The sequence below is a fragment of the Oncorhynchus mykiss genome, chromosome 25, assembly GCF_013265735.2.
Source record: "Oncorhynchus mykiss isolate Arlee chromosome 25, USDA_OmykA_1.1, whole genome shotgun sequence".
NCBI classification, from domain to species: Eukaryota; Metazoa; Chordata; class Actinopteri; order Salmoniformes; family Salmonidae; genus Oncorhynchus; species Oncorhynchus mykiss.
In genome coordinates, this window is record NC_048589.1 from 11,229,532 (window position 1) to 11,244,367 (window position 14,836).

Consider the following 14,836-nt stretch of genomic DNA (forward strand, 5'->3'; position numbering starts at 1 on the left):
TGTCGTGCAGATGTGTGTGAGTATGTCCAGCTGCTGTGCAGTCAGATCAGTCTCACTGTTCCTCTCCCCCCGACCGTCTGCCCTGCACCGCCTCTCTGGAACAGCAGAAGGGTCGAGGAGGAGAGGCGCACGACACGGCACAAACACACCCAAAGAGAGAGGGGAGCGAGAGAAGGATTGAGGGTGAGAGAAAGGGTGGGATGCATAATGAGACTTCCAATGGCTGAACAGAGAGAGCGAGAGAGACAGAGAGAGAGAGAGAGAGAGAGAGAGAGAGAGAGAGAGAGAGAGAGAGAGAGAGAAAGAGAGAGAGAGAGAGAGAGAGAGAAAGAGAGAAAGAGACAGAGACAGGGCGAGAGAGAGAGAGCGAGAGAGACAGAGAGCGAGAGAGACAGAGCGAGACAGAGCGAGAGAGACAGAGAGAGAGAGAGAGAGAGAGAGAGAGAGAGAGAAAGAGAGAGAGAGAGAGAAAGAGAGAAAGAGACAGAGACAGGGCGAGAGAGAGAGAGCGAGAGAGACAGAGAGCGAGAGAGACAGAGCGAGACAAAGCGAGAGAGAGAGAGTGAGACAGAGATAGAGACAGAGCGAGAGAGAGACAGAGCGAGAGAGACAGAGCGAGAGAGACAGAGCGAGAGAGACAGAGCGAGAGAGAGAGTTACCCCACTGTTCCTGCAGTGCTGTCAGGTTGTTTAGTAGTCGCTGGTGGTAGAGTCTCTCTAGCTGAACACACCACACTGCTCGCTCATCTGGTCCACGCAGGGTTAAGAAAACACACACACCCCCCTACATCCTTCAGTGATCCAGTCAGTGTTTGATTTGTTTAATTATTATTTTCTATTTCACTAGGCAAGTCAGTTAAGAACAAATTCTTATTTACAATGACGGCCTAGGAACAGCGGGTTAAACTGCCTTGTTCAGGGGCAGAACGACAGTTTTTTAACCTTGTCAGCTCGGGGATTCGATCCAGCAACCTTTCGGTTACTAGTCCAACCACTAGGCTACCTGGCGCCCCAGACACAGTGAAAGCTGGGGAGGGGGGTGAACGGGAGTACTCTCTACTATTAAGGAGAAGTCCACACAGGGTTTAAAGCACCTACTGTCCTGTATAGGGACTGTAGCTGGCTCGGGATGGGTCCCACACAGAGCAGTGTACTGGAGAGATCCCACGTGTTACAGAGGGATTGTGTTAGCCACCGTCATCCATAAACATGAGTCCTCCTCTCTTTCAACAGGCACTGAGGCGCTCTGTATAAAGCCCACAGCTTTGCTGAAACAAGCCACACACACACACACACACACACACACACACACACACACACACACACACACACACACACACACACACACACACACACACACACACACACACACACACACCGTCTGTAGTGGTCGTGGCTGAATGAAGACTAAAACAAAGAGGACAATGATAAGATCAAATCCAAACAGTGCAGCTGGAATGTCGTGGAATCTTTCAACTAGAACACAGTCTTCACCTGAGAGTTAGAATGAACCGGAGAGCACTGTAATTTCACTGGAAAGACATGAGACATGAGCTGACTGATAAGGATACAATCTTCCTAGACTTAGGAGGACATAACACACCTGTTCAGTACCTCTCTCACACACACACACACAAAGTAATAAGGATACAATCTTCCTGGAGGACAAAGGCCTCGGCTACCTGAAGAGATGGAGGCAGAGTGGAAAGGGTTAAAGGACAACATTCATTTACATTCTAGTCACCCAGAGCAACTAAAGAGTTTATTCCGCCAAGAAAGACAAATGCCACCATCAATAGTTAAAACATCTTACAGGCCTAATACTGAATGACACTTAAAACTACATCTCGTATAACTTTGACCCCCAGACAGAACATGCCCAGGTAGCATGAGACGTTTACCTGAATCGCAACACTGATACCCCAAAAACCCCTACTTAAGAAGAGTGAAGAAGATAAACACACACAAACACAGTGGAGAAGCACGAGAAACACGGCTAGTCCCCGCGAGCACAGCGGAAAACACAGGAACTAAATGGAGAGTCTTTCAATTCCTCCTTGATCACAGCTGCATTTGTAGTTTCCAAAGTTCCCCCAGTAGCTAGCGGGAGGTAAGACGAGCTCCACAACGGGCCTGACGCAGCAGCAGCGATGTGTCCGTGGGTGCCTGTTTAACAAACGGACTCTTGCGACTGCTTTTTTTTTTATCGTTCTCCTGCTGACTGAAGAGGACAAAAACGGGACAGAGAGAGAGAGAGAGAGAGGAACAGAGAGAGAGAGAGAACAGCCCCGTGTGTGAAAGTTTGTCAGAGAGAGAGAGAGAGAAGGGGAGACAGAGAGAGAGAGAGAGAGAGAGAGGGAGGAACAGAGAGAGAGAACAGCCCCGTGTTTGAAACTTCGTCAGAGAGAGAGACAGAGAGAAGGGGAGACAGAAAGAGAGAGAGAGAGAGAGAGAGAGAGAGAGAGGAACAGAGAGAGAGAGAACAGCCCCGTGTGTGAAAGTTTGTCAGAGAGAGAGAGAGAGACAGAGAGAAGCGGAGACAGAAAGAGAGAGAGAGAGAGAATAGGAGCGTTTGTAAGTGAAAGATAGAGCAGGAGCGAGGTAATAACCCACTGGCCTCTCTTGCACGCTCTTTCACACAGACTCTATCCCTCTCTCTCTCTCTCTCTCGCTCTCCATTGTTGCAAGCTTCCCTACATTTACATAAATATGAATTGCTCACTTCGCTTGCTTGTGGTGGGTGTTTAAGAGAGAGAGCGACAGGGAGGGGGAGAGAGAGAGAGGGAGAAATAGAGAGCGAATGAGGGAGGCAGTGAGAGAGAAAGGAAATAGGCTTTAACCATTCTGCTGCCTTGCTGTCCTGAGGCATTGGGCTATTTTTAAGGCTTTCTCTAAACAGTTAAACTGTTTAAAAAGTTTCACCACATTACAGCAGTGCAAATGTGCTATTTTTACCCCTAAAAAACAGATGCTCTGACGGAGGTCGGCTGACCGAAAGCACAGTTACAATTAAATAAATTAGCATCTGACTGGAAGTGTGCAGAGACTTCTTTATGTTGCCCCCTAAGACAAGAGAAAAGTAGACTTACTCGTGTGCTTAAATGTTTTCATAGGAAGTTTAACAGTATCAAATGTAATCTCTTCCTAGAGAGCTCCCCCTTAAAACTCAACCAGGGGAGACATAACAAACTCTCATTCTATCCTTACAAGGATGGCTCAGGTTGGTTGGTCAGAACTCCCGGGGTTGCTAAGCGCTATCTGGCTAGCGACCAATCAGATTAGGGAGGTGAACAGATGCGAGTTGGTTACTCTAGAGGTTTGTTCAGTGAGGTGAAACATTCAGAGCGTTTCAGAAAGAAAATTAATAGAGCTGACACGATTCCTTGTTCTACCCAACAGATAACCATGGCCCAATCCCACATGACCTCCTAGACAAGGGTTCCCCAACTGGTGTCCCGCGGTCCGAGTTTGTCCTGCGGGGTGATTTTATTCGGACCCCCAAGTTTGTGTTTGGGGACATAAAAGGCAGTAAAAACACCAGCAAATCAGCTCCAAGGGATTTAAATTTTGGAAATCTGTTCCAAAGTATTCCAACGTATAATAGAGAGAGAGAGTGATCGTATACCAGCGTGTCGCGACCCTGAAAACGGGGTCGAGGGTCGCGAGAGAAAGCCAAATGAAATGAATAAAAGGGAACTTGGTTGATAGAAGCGGGTTTATGTCAGTAACCCCTGGTAGCTGCTAGATGAGGTTGTAATAAACAGAGTGGTTTCGGTTTTCCTCCTACACATGTGACTGTCTTTTGAACTGTTTGAGCTACAAAATATTATGACCTCCTCAATGAAAGCTACTACTCTCAGGAACACTTATGTGTCTTCTACACACAAGACCAGGCACTAAATCAGATTGGGGGGGACATCAGTAGCTAGGTTTCCATCCAATTTGCAAATGATTTTCATGCAAATATTCTCAAATCTGCATAAAATAATATGCGAATTTTCCCACCAAAGATGTTTCCATCAAACTGACTTTTTACGGATAAAAGGCTATGCATGATGACGTAGGGCACACAAAAATGACCTTTACTGTTAAATTCCCATGCACCGAATTAAAAATACAAGTTAAATGTATTTCCGTCGCGTTTTCAACTCTACTGATTGTTTTGTCACAAAACCTGTTGCGTTATCTATATGTAGAACATGTATATTTAGCCAAAGTTTATGATGTCTATTTACGTTATCTTGCCGAGCTACCTAGGTTTCCTGCGGGCATTTTTGAGTAATTTCTGAACATGAGTACACTGTAAATGGACATTTATGGATATATATGGCATATTATTGAAAAAAAAAAAATGTACTGTGTAACATGTCCTATCACTGTCATCTGATGAAGATTTTCAAAAGGTTAGTGAGCGATTTATTTTTTAATCCTGCTTTTATAATTTTATATTTTCTGGGACAAAATGGCTGCCGCTTGTCTTTGTTTCGGTGGTGGTCTAATATAAATGTGTGGTGTGTTTTCGCCGTAAAACATTTTAAAAATCTGACATGCTGGGTAGATGAACAAGGTGTTTATCTTTCATTTGAGCTATTGGACTTAATAATGTGTGGAGGTTAAATATTTTTAAGAATATTTTTGCGTTCCATGCGCCACCGTTTGAGCTGAAGGGGGGGAGGGTGTTCCTACAGAGGAACTCCTGGCATCAACAGGTTATGTAGCAAATCGGGCCACTCTGGTCTTGGAACATTCGCTCTAGCCAACCGCTGACAGATACGGTGTGGGTAGGCTACCTACATTATATTTGTCAAACGGCAGCCAAGCATCAATCTTCACGTCACCAGAATAAGACGCTAAATATTTACTGGAAAGTAGCATCAAGCTCATCACCTTGCACTTTCACCACCCTGTGAAGTTCATCATAACTTATTTCATCAGTAGCCTAATAAACTGCATGCTTTCCCGAGTCGTAGTGGGAGGACCACACAACATATCATCGCGTGACTCCAAGTTTACTTCAATATGATTGATGGTTATAATATCAATATTTGCACATAAAGGAGTTTCTATCGCCATTTCTCGCATAATTAATTTTACCAACACAAAATGGGTCTCACCAATGTCGAACCGTCAAATTGTCTGTCGGCATTTATAAAATTTGTTCGGGCATTTCATGTCTCCACCAGCCCGGTCGTTGACTTTTTTTTTAATGTGTCGGTTAATTCATCCGCATTAAATGGTTGGATGGGAACATGGTTAGTGATGATGTTCTCTTCTACACAAAAGAGCATACAACATGATTGATTGATGAGCTTCTGAACTTCCCAATACCTTTCTGATGCATTTCAGTCACATCAAACCATACTTCCTTCAGATTGAAATACTGTCAAAAGGACTGTCAGACTGATTTGTAATAGCCCAATATTGATTTATTTATTATTACATCTCTTTCTTCACATGGTGGGGTTGCAAAAGTTTTCCATAAAATGGGGTTGTGGGCCACAACGGTTTGGGAACCCCTGTTATAAACAAACATAAGCAAGGTTTGAAATGAGGTTTTAGTCAAATATTATATCCGTTTGGGCTTATTGGGCGGCCAATTTGCGGTCTACAAATTATTTGTAATTATGTTCCAGCCCCCTGACCATCCACTCAAGAAAGAAAATCAGCCGGAGCTGAATCTAGTTGATGATCCCCGCCCTAGACCCCATGCGCTTGTGGAGGTCTGACAAGATTTGATTGGTATAAGCCAAGCCTTTCCAAAGTCTAAAACAGTGTGTCTCCCTTCAGAGAACATTAAGGTAACCAAGCCCCCACCTCTCTCACTGAATGAAATTATTTTTTTTAAGAGACATTCATTCCCTTCTGTTGTAAAACAAATAGTTGCAATGAAACTGTTAAAACAACTTTTTCAGTTTTGGACACTGCTTCCTGATTGTAGGCATTAGTCTCCCACTCCTACATTTGGGCTTAAATCATGCTCTGTACGACTTAAACAAGCAACTGACTTAGTAGAAGCATGTAATCCATAAAAGTGCTTTCAGAATATCCAGGTATCCATTTTTGTTTCTAATACAAAGTATGTCATTGCCCTTTTAAGACGCCGTTGCCCCTTTAAAAACTATGTTGCCCAGTTGCACATCCTAAGCCATGGTGGAAAACCAGGTTGGAATTGCATTTTTGTTTTCTTTTTTAAACACCACAAGTGCCATTTTAAGAGTGTACCCTCCCCATCCAACCTGACAGAGGTGGGGGAGGATCCGCAAAGAAGAACGGGAGAAACACCCCAAATACAGGTGTGCCAAGCTTGTAGCGTCATACCCAAGACGACTCGAGTAATCCCTGACAAAGGTGCTTCAACAAAGTACTGAGTAATACTTATGGAAATTGGATATTTCTGTTTGTTTTTCTATTTTGCACAAATTTCTAAGCCTGCTTTTGCTTTGTCTTTATGCGGTGTTGTGTGTAGAGTTACGAGTGAAACAATTTAATACATTTTACAATAAGGCTGTAATGTAACAAAATGTGAAAAAAGTCAAGGGGTCTGAATTTTTTTCCAGAATGCACTGTAATATTTACACATTTTTAGAGAACCCTAATACAGTTTGATTTGGCTTTCCTTTTACGCGTCCTCTGAAACTCTCTGCCGCCCCTTTGGGGAGGTGCGCATCACTTTGAAAGCCTGCAGGATGGTGAAACTTTCACCTAGCCTATCAGAGGGAAAGTTGGAGCTATTACCATATTGATTGCCCAGCAAAGCCTCTCAGATTTGTGCATAGGGTCCAAGGGTCCATTTGGGATTAGGACCTGTCTGGTCTGAACAATACGTTTCTATCTGAACTTTGTGTAACGTTGCACCTTCCTGAACACGCCCCAGGATGTGTTTGAAGAAGGTAGGGAGTAGACAGAGAGGCTGAGGTGATGATCAGATATGACAACAGTGCCCCCTACTGGTGGAGATGGGAATAGACACTTTGCACTTCACTTCATGTAGAGTTCTGTGGTGAAGCTGTGTATCACAATGACAGGGATTCTACCACGCCCAGTCACACCTGACAGCCCTGTAATGGCTGTGTGGCTGTGTGTGTGTGTGTGTGTGTGTGTGTGTGTGTGTGTGTGTTCAGTCAGTCTGGTAAACAGAATCACAGCTCACCACACGTAGAGGGAACCACGCCTGGCTGTCAGAGGAACGTTCACTTGAGAACAGCGCAGGCAGGTAGAAATACCATATATAGAATGGAGAGGGAGGGGCACACACCTGATGGAGGTACTGAGGCAGGTGGGAGTGATCTCCCCGTTCCCCTAACTCCTTTAAGGTAGCCAGGAGGGCAGGGCTAGGGATAGGCTCTGCAGTGGAGGTGGTAGGTCCTCTGGTAGAAATGGTGGGTCCTGTGGTGCAGGTGGGGCCTGTGGTGCAGGTGGTAGGTCCTGTGGTGCAGGTGGTAGGTCCTGTGGTGCAGGTGGGGCCTGTGGTGGGGCCTGGGGTGGAAATGGTGGGTCCTGTGGTGCAGGTGCGGCCTGTGGTGGAGGTGGTGGGGCCTGTGGTGGAAATTGTGGGTCCTGTGGTGCAGGTGGGGCCTGTGGTGCAGGAGGTAGGCCCGGTGGTGCAGGTGGGGCTTGTGGTGGAGGTGGTAGGTTCTGTGGTGCAGGTGGGACTTGTGGTGGAGGTGGTAGGTTCTGTGGTGCAGGTGAGGCCAGTGGTGGAGGTGGTAGGTCCTGTGGTGCAGGTGGGGCTTGAGGTGGTAGGTTCTGAACTGGAGGTAGTGGGTCCTGTGGTGGAGGTGTGTGTCTCGCCCGCAGGGTCACTGTAGCAGGGTTCGTCTGGACTTGTTGCTTGGGAGCTGATGGGATCTGTAGTCTCTGGAGACACAGAGGGCCGGAGCGCTACCGGACTGCCTACAGAGTGAGAGAGAGAAAAGAGAGAGCACTGCACATCAAACATTAACGTTAAACTGTTATAAAAGTCTGAAACCAGATAGAGTAGCAGTGAAAAGCGAGATTGAGCAAATCCTCTACCTACTTCAGCTTGGCATTAACGACTACACACACTCTCGCTAAGTACTTTCAATTTGTGTTTCTGTGCTGTGGAAGCCATACGGCCCATTTGAGCAATTCCACGTCCTGACAAGTCAATAAATCCTTTATGATCCCATGGTGGGAAATGCATTTGGTAGCTGGGGACATAACATACATAGTATAACGCATCATTGAGCACTTGAACCGACACACACACAAACGAGGTCTTGCCCAGAGAGTGTGTGTATTGGGACAGTTCAGACACCATACACAAATGAGGTCTTGCCCAGAGAGTGTGTGTATTGGGACAGTTCAGACACCATACACAAACAAGGTCTTGCCCAGAGAGTGTGTGTATTGGGACAGTTCAGACACCATACACAAACGAGGTCTTGCTCAGAGAGTGTGTGTATTGGGACAGTTCACACACCATACACAAACGAGGTCTTGCCCAGAGTGTGTGTGTATTGGGACAGTTCAGACACCATACACAAACGAGGTCTTGCTCAGAGAGTGTGTGTATTGGGACAGTTCACACACCATACACAAACGAGGTCTTGCTCAGAGAGTGTGTGTATTGGGACAGTTCAGACACCATACACAAACGAGGTCTTGCCCAGAGAGTGTGTGTATTGGGACAGTTCAGACACCATACACAAACGAGGTCTTGCTCAGAGAGTGTGTGTATTGGGACAGTTCAGACACCATACACAAACGACAATGAGATGGACAGTAAAAAATAACTAAGCTTCAGATCCTCAAACTCATCTCATCCACTTTATTTTCCCGCGGTCTTCCCTCCTCCTCTCCTTTCTTCTCCCCGACTTTCTACTAATCTCTTCTATCTCTCCACCTCTTCTTTTCCTTCTGTTCCCCTCCTTGCTGTACCCTTTCTCCTTTACCTCTCCCCCTCTCCGACTGTAGCTGATGTGGTTGCTCGGACATCACCGGGTGTGATTAATTGGGTGAGACCCGGTCTGTATGCTACAAATCTGATCCTCTGACCGGTTAACAGGGTTAGCACGCACGCACGCAAGTCCAGCCAATTAACTAACCCAGACCTTCAACCATGGCCACAAGCACACACAGTTTAATGAATAGAATTGACTGGTCCTCTGCCTCCTCCTGATCAATGGTACCCAACCAAATAACTGAAAATAAGTCAAGGTGATATATTTCTAGAAACCCCTAAATATATTTTGATATCTATAAACCAAGCTGTCTCAGTGTGTGTGTGTGTGTGTGTGTGTGTGTGTGTGTGTGTGTGTGTGTGTGTGTGTGCGTGTGTGTGTCACCTTACCTGTGTCTGAGAAGGAACAGTCAGTCATAGGAGTGTCGGGGGATTGGCCGTGAGTCACGCTGCTGTCCTCCTCCTCTTCTTCCACAATCACATCATCCTCATCCCCGTCTTCCTCTCCCTTCACCGTTCTACCTTCCTCCTCCTCTTCCTCCACATTGTTGTTTAAAGAGTTCTGTTGGATGAAGTCTCGTCCAACCCTCTGACCATCCTCTAGTTGAGTCTGCGTCCGGTTCTGGTTTTGGTTCTGATTTGGTTCCGAGGGGTCTGATTGGTTGCGGTGGAGGTCAACCCCACCCTCAGACAACACTGGCCCCTCCCTCTCACACTGACCTGGGAGCAGATAAAGAGAGATTAGACAAGAGCTTCTGTTGTTGTCATTACACACGGCAGGAGATTCTAATCTGCTCCGTAGGCACTCATGACGACCTGAGAGAATTAAGGTATAAGCAATACGGGTTTAGCTCCATCTTACCATTCAGATATACTTTCACCATGGCTGAGTCCCAATTCTTCACCCTTCTTCCAGAATGTGCATTTGCACACTTTCATGCATGGGTTTTTACAATGGTAGAAACTCCGTCCGGTCAACACTAATCCCAAGCTTTTAAATCAATGACTGGCAGGAAAAATGTGGAGAATTGGGACGTAGCACATATTTCACCTCTCTCTCCCCCTGCCTCCACTAATAATAATAATAATACATTGAATTTGTAACAGGCTTTTCATTGAAAGCCAATCTCAATTTGCTGCAGTGAGTGAATGAAAATAAGTCGTAGACAGAATAAGGGCACAACAAGACCGGGCAACTGACACAAAAGAACACAACTGATGCTACAAGGAACAAGGACAACAAGGCTATAACACAGCTATTACTAACAGAAGGCCTTCCTAAAGAGAAGGGTTTAAGGCCCGTTTTAAAGGAGCCCAGAGTCTGTGGTGCCTTCAGGTGGACTGGGATTGCATGTGGGGGTGGGGGGGGGGGGGGGGGGGGGGGGGGGGGGGGGGGGGGGGGGGGGGGGGGGGGGGGGGGGGGGGGGGGGGGGGGGGGGGGTTAGGTGGGGGGGGTCGAGCAGAAAGACAGATCTTCCATGGAGCGGAGCTTAGTCCTGGGGGTGTGGAAGAGCAGGCTATTGCTCAATCTGAGGTTGCGGGCGGGGCTATGGGATACGAGAAGATATTTGAGGTATGGAGGGGCCATGGATGTACTGGAATGTCAGCAGGAGTTTTTTAAAATTCAATTCTGAATGAGACGGGGATCCCTCTTCTATTACTTCCCAGTCACCCTCATCCAATGGTCTCCCCTACCTCTTCCCTTCCTCTCTCTCCTCCTTACCATCTTCCATGGGTCTTCTCCGCCGTGACCTCTCAGCATGAAGGTCAGCAACTCCCCCTGCCACGCTTACCAGACACAGCCCTCCTACTGACGAGAGAGAGAGAGAGAGAAAGAGAAAGAGAGAGAGAGAGAGAGAGAGAGTGTAAGGCAATAGAAAACAAGTCTAACGTCATTCCTACAAGTGTCAAACCATGAATATTTACACACACACACTCCTCTATTTAGGCCTAAAAGTGCCTCCGTGGAGTAGTGCTGTCCTGGTTCTCTCCAGCAGAAGGCTAATTACTCCTGTTAGCTCTTAGTGACTATTAGGTCAAAAAGAGAGCACTTATCCCTATGGTCCCCCTTCAGAGCACCGTAGGGTTAGGCCCATAGAAATAGACTTCATAGAATGGACGTTTCCCCTGAGAATTACAGTACATGGAACATGGAGAATTTAACAGAGCAGCACGGCAGGTGTGGTGGTTTATGCAACGCCTACCTCTATATATGTGTGTGTGTGTGGGGGGGGGGGGGGGGGGGGGGGGGGGGCATGTTGATGCCAGCTGAACTTGGCAACTGTTATTGTTAAGCCCTACTTGCAATCTCGCTCTGTTACTCTTGCCCCCCCCCCCCCCCCCCCCCCCCCCCCCCCCCCCCCCCCCCCCCCCCCCCCCCCCCCCCCCCCCCCCCCCCCCCCCCCCCCCCCCCCCCCCCCCCCCCCCCCGTTTCTATCCAGAGCTCGCCCTCTCCCTTTTCACTCTCTCCGTCTTCCTTTCCCCTCCCCGTCTCCATCATCACGTCTCTCTTTGTCTTTATCTTTGTTCTCTTCCAGGGTGACCATAAATAATGAAGTACATAGACGGGGGGGGGGGGGAGATACACACACGGGTCTACCAGGCAGTAGCTTAGTCCATCTCACGTGAGAGAAGAATGGGTTAAAAAAACAGCAACATACACAAACACATTTATCAATCCAGAGCCAACTCAACTGACAAAAACACACAAGTAACAACATGCACAGTCTAGCACTCACAATTAGGCAAATTCACACACAGGGAGTACGTTCCAGAAAAACTAGCCTAACTGCACACAGCAACACACACACTATGCTGCAGAGAAATAGAGGGCTGTTCAGGTGACTCATCTGAATCTAATAAGAGCCCCTCCATGTCATCTCTACAGCTGTGTGTATCTGAGGGCCTACCTGGAGGATATTAGATAGTGACATATGTGTTCCTCTCATCGAATGAAACTACTACACTGTTCTCACCCAGGGGTCAGGGTCTTCCCTCTGACACATTCAATCACTTTGCTAACGTGACGTATGTACCTAGCTGCCAGATGAGGATGGTGACAAACATCATACGGTCATTAAATCAGATGTTTTTGTGTAGTCAGAACCTCTGGGCACGACACTTAGCTACCAATCAGTCAGATAAGATAATAATAAACACATATTGGGAAAATTGGCGTTGTCACTAAGGTTACAATACTGTTCCTGCAAATGCGAGCTAATGTTACGCCGATGCGATACGCTGGAGCTGCTTTTAGCTCGTGTGTTGTCAGTGATTCGTTTTCTTCACTGGCTTGTCAATGGGTTTGATTAACTGGCTAGCATAGCAAGTTAACAGCTAGCCTAACGTTACCTACCTACCGCTGTCTGTTTTGCTGTTTGAAGCTAACGCTACTGTGCCTACTGGCTAGCAAGGTCCTGTGTTTTGTCAAAATCGATATGTATTATGATTTTATTTCTTTAAATGATACCCGAATACATGCGTACTATGAATGTTTAACACACGGTTGGATCATGTTGATCTAGCTGTCACCTAGCTAATTTACACATCTGGCTGGCTGTCAAGCTAACGTTAGCGCTTTTACATCTGGCTTTTGCGGGGCGCTGTGATGCAAGTTGTCGCCTTCTAGTACACGGCAATAACTGGTGGTACTTACGATGTAATTAATTTCGTGTCTTGTATCCAGTACGCAGGGTGCTGAACCGAACATTGACCGACTGATGTTGCAGATTTCTCTTCCTGAGACCGATCCAAACAAAATGACGTAACTGTCGTACGGTAATGAGGAAACCTTCAAAATAAACGCCCACATTTCAAAACATTGCAATGTGGATAACGCATTCAACTGATACATAATTTGAATCAATGGTCACTTTTATTGTACCAACAAGAACATGCAATAAGTAGTTTATGATAATGAATTTAAAAAATATGGTTGAATTATTATTTTTTTAAACCAATAATGAAAAAATACTGGTTGACACTGGTATGTTGAGAACATTGGGCTGGAGAGAGATAACTTTTCAACCTGTCTCAGCTAACGTTAAAGAGGGGTGGGAAATACTCAGTAGGGTCTCTACCAAATATGGTTAGTTTTGGAGGGGGACTGTGTCGCACGACGGGCTGCGGCACCTTCACTCTGTACCGCATAATGCAAGACACTGTAATAGACTGTACGTGGGATACTTACAGTATTGTATTCCAACTATTTTCTTAAACCCACTCTGGTCGCAATCTCTCCAAAGGATCGCCTCTTGGATTTGGGTTTTGGACTGATTCGTGGATCATAGCCCATCTCTCCAAATTGTCATTTGTGAGAAAAAACATGTGGTTATTACTTGACCTTTGTCTTATTATAAACTTAAATGTTTAGCATTCCACTTCCAAACATAAAAAGCACTCTTAACCATGAAAATGCAGTAAATATGCAGCAGTACTCATTGGACCAGCACTCCATATATTATGTAAATAAGGTATTTCTGTTTTTTATTTGTAATAAATTTGCAGAAATGTCTGAAAACCTGTTTTTGTTTTTTTTCGCTTTGTCATTATGGGGTATTATGTGTAGATTGATAAGGACATTTTTTTTAAAAATCCATTTTAGAATAAGGCTGTAACATAACAAAATGTGGGAAAAGTCAAGGGGTCTGAATACTTTCCGAATGCACTGTAATCTGTGCCCAGTAGTCCTTTTTTGGCATTTATCTCAGAATGACAGATTATTGAGCTCAATCTGTAGTTCAACCTCTCATTGCCAACTGTTGGAAGATCGATAAAGCAAGACGGGGATACAGGGTTTCGCATTACAGTGGTGATTTTTGACCTTACAAGAGAAACATAAAGTACATAAGTATTCAGACGCTTTGCCATGATGCTTGAAATTGAGATCAGGTGCATCCTATCACTCTTAGCATGTTTCTACAACTTGATTGGAGTAACTCTGTGATAAATTAAATTGATTGGACATGAGCAATTGGGGGAGAAGGGCCTTGGTCAGGGAGGTGACCAAGAATCTGATGGTAGCGCTGACAGAGCTCCAGAGTTCCTCTGTGGAAATGGGAGAACATTCCAGAAGGACCACAATCTCTGCAGCACTCCACTAATCATGCCTTTATGGTACGGTAGCCAGACAGAAGCCAGTTCTCTGTAAAAGGCACAGGACAGCGCGCTTGGAGTTTGCCAAAAGGCATCTAAAGGACTTTCAGACCATGAGAAACAAGATTCTCTAGTCTGTTGAAACAAAGATTGAACTCTTTGGCCTGAATGCCAAGCACCACGTTTGGAGGAAACCTGGAACCATCCCTGGTGGTGGCAGCATCATGCTGTGGGGATGTTTTTCAGCGGCAGGGTCTGGGAGACTAGTCAGGATCGAGGGAAAGATGAATGGAGCAAAGTACAGAGAGATCTTTGATGAAAACCTGCTCCAGATTGCTCAGGACCTCAGACTGAGGCGAAGGTTCACCTTCCAACAGGACAACGACCCTAAGCACAACGCCAAGACAACGCAAGAGTGGCTTTAGGACAAGTCTCTGAATGTCATTGAGTGGCCCAGCCAGAGCCCGGACTTGAACCCCATCGAACATCTCTGGAGAGACCTGAAAATAGCTGTGCAGCGACGCTCCCCATCCAATCTGACAGAGCTTGTGAGGATCTGCAGAAAAGAATGTGAGAAACTCCCCAAATACAGGTGTGCCAAGCTTGTAGCGTCATACCCAAGAAGACTCAAGGCTGTAATCACTGCCTAAGGTGCTTCAACAAAGTACTGAGGAAAGGGTCATGAATACTTATGGAAATGTATATTTCAGTTTTTTATTTTTAATACATTTGCAAACATTACTTACACGTTACTTACAACCTCATGCTAATCACATTAGCCTACATTAGCTCAACCTTCCCGCAGGGGACCCTAAGAAAG

The 14,836-nt window shown here is 46.0% G+C and overlaps 1 protein-coding gene across 1 annotated transcript in view; it reads right to left on the reverse strand.

The window, feature by feature from the left end:
- Positions 1-12,794, reverse strand: part of LOC110505336 (consortin) — a 24,532-nt gene extending 11,738 nt beyond the window's left edge. The window contains exons 1-7 of the mRNA XM_036962257.1: positions 12,578-12,794; positions 10,646-10,732; positions 9,313-9,642; positions 7,255-7,892; positions 1,651-1,681; positions 660-746; positions 1-95 (exon numbers count right to left, since the gene is read on the reverse strand). The exon at positions 1-95 is cut by the window's left edge and continues 8 nt beyond it. Coding sequence (XP_036818152.1) covers positions 1-95; positions 660-746; positions 1,651-1,681; positions 7,255-7,892; positions 9,313-9,642; positions 10,646-10,655 — 1,191 coding nt within the window. The 5' untranslated portion in view covers positions 10,656-10,732; positions 12,578-12,794. The remainder of the gene's footprint in view (positions 96-659; positions 747-1,650; positions 1,682-7,254; positions 7,893-9,312; positions 9,643-10,645; positions 10,733-12,577) is intronic.
- Between the last annotated feature and the right edge of the window lie 2,042 nt (positions 12,795-14,836).